At 41.1% G+C, this 12,497-nt stretch overlaps 1 protein-coding gene across 8 annotated transcripts in view; it reads left to right on the plus strand.

Moving 5' to 3' along the window:
* RAPGEF4 (Rap guanine nucleotide exchange factor 4) overlaps nt 1-11,514 on the plus strand; it is a 114,552-nt gene extending 103,038 nt beyond the window's left edge. For all 8 annotated transcript variants that reach the window (XM_054723395.1, XM_054723391.1, XM_054723392.1 and 5 more), the window contains 2 exons: nt 7,211-7,265; nt 10,503-11,514. In XM_054723395.1, the coding sequence (XP_054579370.1) occupies nt 7,211-7,265; nt 10,503-10,630 (183 nt within the window). In that variant the 3' untranslated portion in view covers nt 10,631-11,514. The remainder of the gene's footprint in view (nt 1-7,210; nt 7,266-10,502) is intronic.
* The last annotated feature ends 983 nt before the right edge of the window (nt 11,515-12,497 follow it).

Consider the following 12,497-nt stretch of genomic DNA (forward strand, 5'->3'; position numbering starts at 1 on the left):
ATAATCAGCTTAAAATAATTAATATCCTAAAGATTCATATTTTGGGGTGGCAAACTCTGTTCTCCTTCATGCCATTATGTAATTAGCAACAATATGTTTTCTACCACCAATAATGCTATTATAAGTTCATGGAGAGAGCACTGGGCTAATACCAAAAAGAATCTCCAAGTAAAAATGTGGATGTTCAAACCCACCCAATTCCAAGACCTTCCCAACACACTAGAAATCTATACGAGGACTTTGAAAGTTGCCTTCTTCCTATAGAATTTGCAGACAGCTAAGTGCAGATTTCCCAAGGGGCATGTTTCAAAGCAATCAGTATGTGTACAGTGTCCAGGCAAAGAATTTTATTAGGAAGCATAAGAAATCCCAAAAGTAGTCCTCAATCTCTGGGAGATTATATGCAGTTGAAATGATAAAACATAAAGACATGAAATGTTAAAAATCAACAAAAAATATAAAAACCAGTTCAAAATAATAATGAAAGATATCAAAAAGCAAACTGCAAAGAAATGTAACTTCATGCAGCCATATCAGAAGAAAATAAAACGGTATTAAATACAACAACGTAATATAATCAAATCCAGATTGTTCTTCTGAGCACCCATCCAGCCTCATCTCACACTTCCTCTTCACCATGCTCAGTGCAAGGTGGCACAACCAGCCTTCTTTCTTCTCTTTCCCACCTCAGGCCTTTGCACTAGCTGTTACCTTTGTCTGAAATTGCCTTCCCTTGGTCTTCACCTGGCTGGCTCCTTCTCATCATTCAGGTCTCAGCTCATGTGTCCCCTCCTCTGAGGGGTCTTCCCTGACCACCCTCCAGGTGTTCTTCCACCCTCCACACCCTGCACTTTCAGACGGTAACCTTGTCTTCATAGCTGGTTGCACAGTCTGAGATTATCTTTACTTACCTCTTCATTCTTTGTCTCCCCACTAGAATGTGAATGTCCTAGACCGGGTATCTTATCTTCTTTGTTCACTAATATTTCTCAGCACCCAAAAAGGTGTTTTCATGTCATAAGTATGCAAAAAATATTTGCTGAGTAAAAGAATAACCTAATCATATTCCAGTGTTGGACTTAAGACAGTACACTAAAACATTTTTAAAGGATTTATGTAACAAAGATTTAATCCTAAAGTCTTTTCTATTTTATTAGGAAATTTGGGCAGAATGCACCAAGCATTTTTGCATTACTGATACTTTAGGCAAGAGGATCCCCTTAGTCATCTGTTCCTAACTGGACATTATTCTGTCTGCCCTCTTCCCTGTGGTGCTAGGATGTCTGTCCTTCAGTGTCTTTCCCTGAGTGCAGACAGGCACAGCCCTTGGCATGTGCCTGCACGGCCATGATCCATGGTCATCATATGTACAGTATACCACCTGTACACATGTGTATCTGTATGTCACACACCTCTTGGACATTAAAGACCCATAGCTAGGGGACAGGGCACAGGGCTCTTCCTCAATGATGCATGTATTGAAGGCTGGCTCAGCACCAGGCCTTATTATCTTTTATCTCTGGTCCTTGTAGTGCACTTCATTCTATTGAGTGGCTATCATGGACACAATCTTTGTAGCTGAGAGACTATGTTTCTAGATCTTGTTTGGGGAAAAAATTATTGTCCCCAATATATGAGGGTCCGAGTAAAATAATCAGATAGTGTAAGTGTAGAATCATTGACTGAGATTCTATTTTTGATAGGCATATAGACAGGGGCAAATCAGTAGGGGCAGAAATAAGAAAAGAGGGGATCTGGCAGGCAGTAAGAACAAGGATGGCAAAGAAGTCAAGGGGCAGAAGGGAAGACAAACTGTGGAGGGCAGGCGTGTAGAGAGGTCTGAAGTCTGGGGCAGCTCCCTGAGGGACTGGGCATCTGAGGGAGGCTGTGCTGGCGGCCGTCTGTGAGTGGGAGGTGGGGAGAGTCACAGTGCAGGTGCCATCGCCTAGAGGGCCTGACGGTCTGAACTTGAAAAGACTGTGGACTGTTTTCTTGGGGAGAATCCTCAGGGCAGTGTGATGAGCAGACCCTAGGGTGGTGATTCTAACCGGGAGGGGGCATATCAGAATCGGTTCAGGTGTGGAGAGGCGGTTCACGGAGTCCCCCTGCACTGACTCAGAGCGCTTCCTACGGAGCCTGCCTGTTCTCGTGTTTAGCCCTGAATTACAAATCGCCGTTCTAATAAGCCAGGCGCTAATGGGAGTGCGTCATAAACCCCGGGTTTGCTGAGATAGGAAAGCCAGGAGAGAAGGCCTGCCTTGGAGTAGTCAGGTACTTTCCCACTGCCCTACAGGAAAGTTGCCAGCCTGTTCCGGCAGGACCGGTAAGCCAGGGTCTAATTTTTGGCTCCATCCCTGCTGTGTCAGTGGGATAATGAAGCCTCGGTCTCCTCAACCTCAGTTTCTGCCAAGCTGAACTGAGAGCACCAGTGAACTGCTCGAGGCTTCAGTCTGCAGGATAGAAAGACTAACTAGGTGGCTTTTAGTGGAGATAAATGCAAGATCCTTTTACTTTGGCCCAGGACGTTAAACTGCACATCTCCAGAGAAGGAAGCTGAGTCCAGACAGCAGCTCAATGCCCTAGGACAGTGGTCGGCAAACTCATTAGTCAACAGAGCCAAATATCAACAGTACAAAGATTGAAATTTCTTTTGAGAGCCACATTTTTTAAACTTAAACTTCTTCTAACGCCACTTCTTCAAAATAGACTCGCCCAGGCCGTGGTATTTTTGTGGAAGAGCCACACTCAAGGGGCCAAAGAGCGGCATGTGGCTCGCGAGCCGCAGTTTGCCGACCACTGCGCTAGGAGGAGAGATTTGAGTCACGGTTAGTTCGACAGGTATCAGCAATGAGACTTCCTAAAAATTGTGGACTTGGATGTGTAGCTTCATTTAGAGCAGGGGTGGGGAAGCTTTTTTTCTGTCAAGGGGCATTTGAGTATTTATAATGTCATGTGAGGGTCATACAAAAATTATCAACTTAAACATCAGCCCGCTCTGTTTGGTCAAACATTTAATTAACTCACCCCTAATGCCTTGGCAGAGCCAGACCAAATGATTTCAAGGGCCGTCGATGGCCCGCGGGCCGGATCTCGCCACCCCTGGTCTAGATCAAGGAAGGAAATAATTCTTCTGCACTCTGTGATTTGCTTCGTCTGAGGATCCACCCTGACACCGTCCAGGAGAGACCGGAAACGTCCTTATGAAAAGTTGTGGGAGACACTGAGCATATTTGGTCTGACCAGAAAAGCTGTGGGGGTGGGGGGAGGGCCATGATAGCTGCCTTCAAGTATCTGAACAAGTATCCCCTTGAAAGGGAGCTAAACCCGTTGCTTGTTGTGGCTTCGGAGCTCAGAGCTAGGGTCAATGGGTGAAAAGCAAAGGGAGAAAAACTTTGACTCAGGAAAGAAATTTCTAGTAGGAAAGTGTAAAACGTGAACGGGACTTTCCTCAGAGGGTAATGAGTTCCTCGTTGCCGGTTGCATTGAAACAGTGGGAAGCCCCTGGTTGTGGGCAAGTTACAAACCTCATTGCAAAACCAGATTTAGATTTCCCAATTAAACTGAAGTTACCTTTGAGTGCAATTATAAAGGATATGTCAAAATTAAAACCATTGTTAAAATTAATCAAAGATTTGGGAAGGTAGAATGAACTCCCGAGCTGGAAATTACTGATTTAAACAATTGTTCTCACTTTTTAAACTACATAATGAGCTAAAAATTATGAAGCTTCGGAGTACAGCTATAAAGAGTCGTCTCAAACTAAAGTCAGAATGAAATGTTTTAGCTTTCAAAACGAAAAAGCAGAACAATTACTCCCTACAGAATGGCATGGGAAGAGGTTTCTGACCCCAGCTAATTGTTTTATTTTTCTTCCAAGGGGCCCACTGGCAGCATCTCCCGGGGTTTTCAGTAATTACACTCCATTCAATATCTGAAGAATTACAATAATTCTACATGGGATATACTGGTGCCCTTCAGATGCAAAGTCTTTAGAGAAGCGAAAAAACAACTTAAAGTAAATTAGCAGGAAAATTATCCTAGTTACTGTTTATTTCAGGGCTCCATATATCAGAGGCTAATTATACATTGTATGCTACAGTTTCTTGGAGGTATCTGTCATGTGTTTCTCATGCCGATCAACAGACGTGCTGGTTTTTAGGATCCTTTAGAAAAGTGATGTCTGAACTTTCCCGATCGCCTCTTTATTCAACGCAGATACATGTCACCGAACGCTTGCCAGTCCTTGAAGCTGGAGTGTTCAGCGAAGTCCAATGAGTGTTCACATATGTATTTCTAAAGCTTTGACTCTGCCCTAGCCAGTTCTGCTCCGTGGGTAGAACATCAGCCCGTGGACTGAAGGGTCCTGGGTTGGAGTCCAGTAAAGGGTATGTACCTTGGTTGCAGATTCCCCAGCCCTGATTGGGGTGCATGCAAGAGGCAGCCAATCGATGTGTCTCTCTCATATAGATGTTTCTCTCTGTCTCTCCCTCTCCCTTCCACTCTCTCTAAAAATCAATGAAAAAAAATATCCTCAGGTGAGGATTAACAAAAATAAAATAAAATAAAGCTTTGACTCTTCTAGGAGTTTTTGTTCTGCCAAATAAGTTGCTTTTTTTTTTTTTTTTTTAACACTACATAAGCTTCCCCAAAGTAACTTTCTATACTTTGGCGCCAAGGGTATATGAGAGAAGACAGCAAGGAATGGTATTCATGATACAGCCACTCAGAGATTAGAAAGTCTCACATCTGGGCTGGAGCCTTATCCATTTTCTGTAGTGTTAGAGTACATCCGCCATCTCTCAGGACTCCCTTTGGAGTCTGAGCAGCCAAGTTACTAATGTGGATTTTCTAATCAAAGAAAACACAATAATTTCAAGAGAAACATCAAAAGTGCTTTATTCAAAGTAATGTCCATCGCTAGCTACACATTTCCCCATCCTTCAGGTAATTTGTGGATACCATCCCAATAGAACTTTTCTTGTTTTGAGGCAAACCATTCAGAGACCCAATTTTCCGCTTCTTTGTACGTTTTGAAGTGCTGCTCAGAAAGTGCATGTGCCATCGATCAGAACAAGTGGTAATCTGAAGGAGCAAGGTCTGGTGAATACAGCGGGTGGGTTAATACTTCCCAGGCAAGATCTTTTAACTGGTTTTGAAGTGTGTGATGGTGCATCATCATGAAGCAAAATTACTTTGCTGTGTCTTCTGGCACATTCTGGTCGTTTCATGATCAAAGCGTGGTTCAAATTGATTATTTGTTGTCGGTAGCGATCAGTATTAACGGTTTCACCTGGTTTTAGAAGCTCATAATACACCACACCTTCCTGATCCCACCAAACGCAGAGCATTGTCTTCTTTCCGAAGTGATTTGGCCTTACGGTTGATGTTGATGGTTGACCTGGATCAACCCATGATTTTGTGCATTTGGGATTCTCAAAATAAATTCACTTTTCATCACCAGTCACAATTCGATGCAAAAAAGACTTTCTTTCGTGCCATTGAAACAACATTTTACTGATGACTTTTCGGTTTTCCATTTGTCTTTCGTTCAGTTGATGTGGCACCCATTTTCCTTCCTTTAAAACCATTCCCATTGCTTGTAAACGATTAGAAATTGTTTGCTGAGCAACGTTTAATCTTTCTGCAAGTTGATTTTGTGTTTGGCATGCATCTTCATCCAATAATTCTTATAATTGTTGATCTTCAAACTTTTTCGGTTGACCTGGACGTTCTTTGTCTTTCACATCGAAATCATCATTTTTAAAGCATTTAAACCAGTGTTCACAAGTATCTTGAGATGGAGCATGTTCACCATAAGCTTCCCGAAGTATATGATAACTTTCAGCAGCACTTTTCTTCAAAATAAAGTAATGAATTAAAACTTTCCACAAATGCTCTTTTTTTTGGCACAAAATTCGACATTTTTAAACATAAAAATGTCTATAATGTTAACACCTTCAGAAAATTTGACATTTGAAGATTGCTGTCAATACACCCCCCCCACTCCTTTCTTCTCTTGTTTTTAGCTAAGTTTAGTAAAGTACAAAGTATTTCCTAATAAGTCTTTTTAAAAATATATTTTTATTCATTTCAGAGAGCAAGGGAGAGGGAGAGAGAAATAGAAACATCAATGATGAGAGAGAATCAATGATGGGCTGCCTCCTGCACACCCCACACTGGGGATTGAGCCTGCAACTGGGGCATATGCCCAATCAGGAATCAAACCATGACCTCCTAGTTCATCGATCGGTGCTCAACCACTGAGCCATGCCGGCTGGGCCCTAATAAGTCTTTATGGCAGCAAAATTTTACAAAGAAATTAATATTACTTAATGACAAAATTAACAAAGGTTAAATAAATTATGATCCATCCATATGATTGAATACCTACTTATTTTAAAAATGTTTTAAAATGCAATCAATATTTAAAATAGTCACTGTGTCATGTGAAAAATTCAAGTTAAAAATAGATATGACTTCAATTTTTTAAAAAATATGCTGTTATATATGTAGTTTTAAAGTATTAGAAACAAATATACCAAAATATTAATGAAGTTCCTCTGTTGTGTGATATTCTGAGTGGTTTTTACTTTGCTCTTAACATTTTCTGTATTTTTTAAAATGTGCATATGTTAGTGTTATAGTCAGAAAGGAGGGAGGGAGATTAACATTAAAACACACACTTTTGCTGGAAATTAGGAAGGTCCGTACTATGCAGGGCATAGAAAACTGTACAGGTAGAACATTTTGACTATGACTGTTTAGTCAGTATGATCTGATACCTCGTTACTGAGTCCTCTTTACTTTGAGGAACTTGACAAGCTACACCTTCTCCAGATCTGGGATGGTTACAAATTCTCCTACAAATTCAGAGTGACCTCCAGAAGGTGAGAGCGAGTCCTCAGGAGTAAGAGCCTCAGGAACCACAGATTGCTTTTTTGTGTCCCGAGGAGCAGACAAGCGATGGAGGGGAGTCACACCATTGGTGTTCCCCACGTGAAAAATGCCTCGTGTGCACGAGTGTGGGTGCTCTTTCAAGTAAGTGAGCAGGCTCTACGTCAGCCAGTTGCCTCCGGATGGTCAGCATCTCCGAACAGGCTGTTTCTCCGGGGCCCAGGGATTGCTGAAATAAATAATGGCTTGTTTTCCTTTCCGGATTAGACACTAAGCTTACTTGCATTTCAGTCTTTTTTCTTTGTTTTCTTTTTAGCGCATGATTGCAAATACTGCCCGGACAGTGAGATACTGCAGAAGCCAACCTTTCAGTAAGTTCAATGTTGCAATATGGATCTCTGGTGGTTGAGTCCTTTTTTCGTGAGCCTACGGAGACATCCGAGGAGTCTGGACAATATTTGATTGTCAGAGACACTTTGGAGCATGAAATCCTTGAGATAGGAGCCTGAGTTTAAGGATGTTCTAGTTGTTAAACCAGAAAATAACCACAGGAATATTATTTTATGAATGAACTTAAAGAGAATTAACTTGCTCTTTCCAGTGCGGCTAGAGACAACTAAGGCATGATTGCCAGTGAATCCTGCCTCAGACCAACTCTCTTAATGACTCCCTGCTTGATGGTGAGAAACTCCCATCAAGTCCTGATGACTCAGTTCTGTCCTTTCTAAGCTGGGAGAGATAATGTTTGTTTCTTGCGGTGTTGCAAGAATGCATTAATGTGCATAGCACATTCGTAAAAGGTTCCATAGCAGGAATTGATGTTATATTTCTAGCATTCCCAGGGGAATGTAGGGTGCTCTTCTTAAATCTGAAGATATAGCACAATAACTAGTATAACACAATGCTTTCCTGTGAAGCTATTCGTAACAATAAATAACCATTTGAAACTGGAGTTAAGTTGCATCATAGCACAGGCTCAGCATGCCAGACCAGTGCTACTGTTCCCTCTGGGCTGGGACTTTGGGTGGGGGGTGGGGCTTTGGCTCCCTCAAAGTGGGCTGGGAGTGAGAAGGTGGCCCCTGTCAAGGTTTTTGCTAGCGTCATCTATGAGTCACTTGAAGTCACGTGGCTCATTAAGTCAACATGATAACTTGACATAAACATGATTGTGAGGTTACCAGTGCTACCAGTACCTTACCCTCCAATTAGCCTATTGCTAAGAGACTAAAAAAGTCCTTGTTTTGTTCCTCAGCGCTGTCTTTGCTCTTAGCACAAGACTGGCCAAAGGAAGGGTTTGCTAACATGGGATGCCAGAATTGCTAAATGTTAACTTTTTCAATGTACAGCAGAAATAATCTAGGAAAAATAACCTCGAATTGGAGAGCAAGTAGGCCTTTAAAAAATTGATTCAAATGGTGGTGCCTCTCGTCCTTCCTAAGTGAGAATAGCCTTGCACATCAGCCACTCCTATGTGGATTCTGCGAGTTAGTGTCTCACAGCTCTTCATCTAGTAACTTGCTCTAGGTATAAAGACATGGCCATAAAGCAGTTACACAAGTGAATATGAGGATATATACAAGTGATGCCAATCTACAACAAGGGTTTATAATCTAGAATCCGTGGCCCTTCTGGGGTCCAGGAAATTCCTGAAATTGTAAATATTCGTAAAATTTTGTGTGGCTGAGAAGGTTCGTAGCCTTGAGAAAGTTCTCAATGAGGTCTTAAGAACCATGATAAAGTATGTTTTGTTCCATAAGCCTCTTGGGAAGTAAATCCCCATCTGCCTACATTTTCTCCTAGTGCTCTGGGGGAAAAATTATATATATATATCTCCAGTGCATTTGTTAAAGTTATCAGTAACTGATGGTAAACAACAGCTGCTCAGTTCTGAAGTCAACAATCTATAGATAAAGTATAGGAATAGATTCATAAACATTATGGGAATATGTACAATGTAATTACAGTATATTGTACGTGTGGCGTGCACTGCCAATGAGAAGCGAGAAAGCGAAGCACTGTGGTATTATTTATATGTGATAATTATACTGATGAGTTTCTTTTTAGAGTGCGTAGGGGCCTTTGTATCTTCTCTCTGCTTTTCTGTGCTCAGACCTGCAGCACTCCCCTGCGCCCCTCAGGCAGATGGCCTTCTAACTGTCTTTGGGAGTGGTGTGAGCATCTGAGAAGAGTACATGAACTGCGGAAGGCGGGCGCTGTGGCAGAGAGTACACTAGTCTGGAGTCCAGACTCTGACTTGGCCACACCTTGTGTCCCACTACTAGATAGGAGCCCCACACCAGTGATCTATGGGGCAGAGGTGGCCCAAGGACCACAGCAGAATTGTTGGGTCTAAGCCAAGCATTTTTTAACCTTTTATTTTAAAACTAGAGGCCCGGTGCACAAAATTTGTACACTGGGTGGGGGGGGGGGGGCGTCCCTCAACCCAGCCTGCGCCCTCTTGCAGTCTGGGACCCCTTGCTCCTTACCACCTGCTTGCAGCGGAGGTGGGAGAGGCTCCGGCCACTGCCGCCGTGCTTGCCAGCTGTGAGCCCGGCTTCTGGCTGAGCGGTGTTCCCCCTGTGGGAGTGCACTGACCACCAGGGGGGCAGCTCCTGTGTTGAGCATCTGCCCCCTGGTGGTCAGTGCACGTCATAGCGACGGGTCATTCTGCTGGTCGTTCCACCATTCGGTCGATTTGCATATTAGGGTTTTATTTTATAGGATAATGTCACCATTTAATAAGAGAGAATTCCCAGGGAAGACATTCAGATTTCTCATGTCTCTAGAAAAATAGGAAGATCTGGCAACTCAGGGTGCAGATGCAGAAGACGGGTCTGTGTCTCTCATTCACCACTGTCCAAGTCAGCCTTCCTCATTCGTGTCTATGCCCTGCATAGGGCGGGGAGCATTTGATCCTTCTTTCAGCTGGGTTTAGGGAAACCAGTCAATCACATAGCTCTGTTGCTCACATGTTTGGGGGAGTGAATGAGAATAGAATGGTAACTGAGATTTCAGAAGTTGCATCAGAGGATCAAAGGTCTAGCAGAAGTCATGACTTCACCCCATGAGTTGCTTTTTCTGGATATGAAGACCTCTAAGAACAGACAACCTGAGCAGTTATGTTGTATATTGAATGCAAGTAACAAAGGGAGCTGGTGATCGTAATCTCACTTGGCTTGCTTCAGGCCAGCCCGAGTTTTAAGTGCTTTTGTTAGAAGCTAACGAAAACTGTCCTTTGTCATTAGTCAGCATCTGCTTCAGGGGGGCCAGAGATCAGAGTCTGAAACAAAGGCAGGATGGTTTGGGGAAACAATTTTAATGTATAACCAGGGACTCTCGGGTGCTGCTTTCACTTCATTTTTATTGCCTTTTTTTTTTTTTTTACAACATGAGATGCAAAGGAAAATGATCAAAATAGGTGATTCCAGGGAAGAAAAGGGTGAGAGGGAGGAGATGGACCATCCAAGTGGAAACATTTCAATGAATATGGCATTGTTGAAAGGTCTTGATGGAACCCAGCAATGTAAGATGAATATAATAAGTAGCTGGAGAAAATAAAGTGTATCTTACATGCATATATTGTGCAATTCCAATTCTCTTTCCAACAGATCTTGACGCAGCTCAAGCTAATAAGAACCATCAGGATGTCCGGAGTTATGTACGGCAATTAAATGTGATTGACAACCAGAGAACTTTATCACAGATGTCACACCGGTTAGAGCCTCGTCGACCATAGACATTTAAAGTGCCCAGAACAATGGTTTGCCTCCAGTCCACAGTCTTTCAAAAATGGCATTTATGCTACTGCTGACTGTATTGTCACTAGAGAATGCTACAAAGCAAGCAAAAACACATCCTGAGACCGCTCAGGGCTGCATTCAGCTTACCAGCGTCATGACAAGAGAAGAAGTTATTTGCATCAAGCTTGCACTCTCTAGCATAGGAATCTCCAGTTTGTAGTTACCCGATTTCATTTCCAATCATGCCATCTTCTTTGCTGAAGCATAAAATAAGACCTACATGAAGAGTTTGGTAGAAATACTACTGTCAAGAGAAATATCAAGTCTGACAATTTTTTCTAAGAATGTTTGCAAGGTAAGATGTGCTACAAATGGGATTTATTTGGATACATCAGTGGTCGTATAGTTTCATATTTTTTATCTCAACTTCTTGATTTGGAGCATGAGAATTTTGGAAGGTGTTGAGGAATTAATATAAATCCAAATTATCGGTTGTATTCTGCCATCTTTATAGTCTTCCCTCTGAAGGAATTGAACCTGACCATATTCCTATAAAACATTAAGACTCTTTATATAATTTAGGGAGGACCAGTCTGTAATTTCTGAATGATATAGAATAATATTTATGTTTACAATGTAACTTTTTTAAACTTTCAAATCAGGATTACATAATAAAAATTCCACTAAGAAACTCCAAGGTTCTTAAAATTGCCAGTGTTTAGATTAAAAAAATAATAATACCATTTCAGAAGAGCACAATATGCACAAAAAATTTTTCAAAATTAAAATATTTTCCTGGGCATTAAAAAATCTTTACTATTGGCTAATTATTGTTACTGATAAAAAAATACATATTTTCTGGACTTAAATGTTATTACAAATACCTTAATTTTCAGCAATTGTTTTGCACTTTCAAGTAGATTGTATATAGTTCATTCAATTGATGGTATAGTTATTTATTTGCTACATGATAGATATTGTGCCAAATAATTACTCTTTATTTATTTTATTTAGTATGTAATTTTGGGTACATTTCTTCCTGTTTTCACAATTAAGCTACATTTTATGTGTAGGAATTGTATGTATGTATATCTTCTGTAAATAACATCTAGTAGCTTCATTAAATACAATTGTTGACAAGAAATGGTTCTGTTCTCAATTCCTATAATATGAGAGGGGTAATTATTTGGTATAGTGGGGTTCTGAATTTTAAAATTCAAATAAAATTCACATACTATAAAAGTCACTCTTTTAATGGGTACTATTCAGTGGTTTTTGGTATATTCACAGGATTGTTCAACCATCCTCACATTATAACTCCAAACGTTCTCTTCATTCCTAAAATAAACACATACCCACTAGTGGTCACTCCTCATTCTTTTCTCTTCCCAGTCTCTGGAAACCACTAATTTATTTCTTGTCTATGCAGATGGTCGTACAGTTTCATATTTTTAAACTCAACTTATTTACCTATTTTAGGTATCTTTTAATAAATGGAATCATATGTGTAGCCTTTTGTGTCTGATTTCTTTTACTATGCATAATGTTTTCAAGTTCACACATGTTATTGCATGTATAAGTACTTCACTATTTTTTATGGCTGAATAATATTCCGTGGTATCGATATACCACATGCTATTTGTCCATTCATCAGTGGACACTTGGGCTGTTTCCACTCTGGGGGTATTAGGAATGCTGCTGGTATGAAGGGGCACTGAGTTTCAGAAATGCTTATTGAGGAGCCTCCTACCATTTCTCAGTGGTTTAAGCACTTAGTAAATATTTGGTTAAGAAATTTTCCAAAATCCTCTAAATTTCAGACATCTCTATTTTTTAATATCAACGTTTGCCAGAGTGTATTCC

Source organism: Eptesicus fuscus, chromosome 11 (genome assembly GCF_027574615.1).
Source record: "Eptesicus fuscus isolate TK198812 chromosome 11, DD_ASM_mEF_20220401, whole genome shotgun sequence".
NCBI classification, from domain to species: Eukaryota; Metazoa; Chordata; class Mammalia; order Chiroptera; family Vespertilionidae; genus Eptesicus; species Eptesicus fuscus.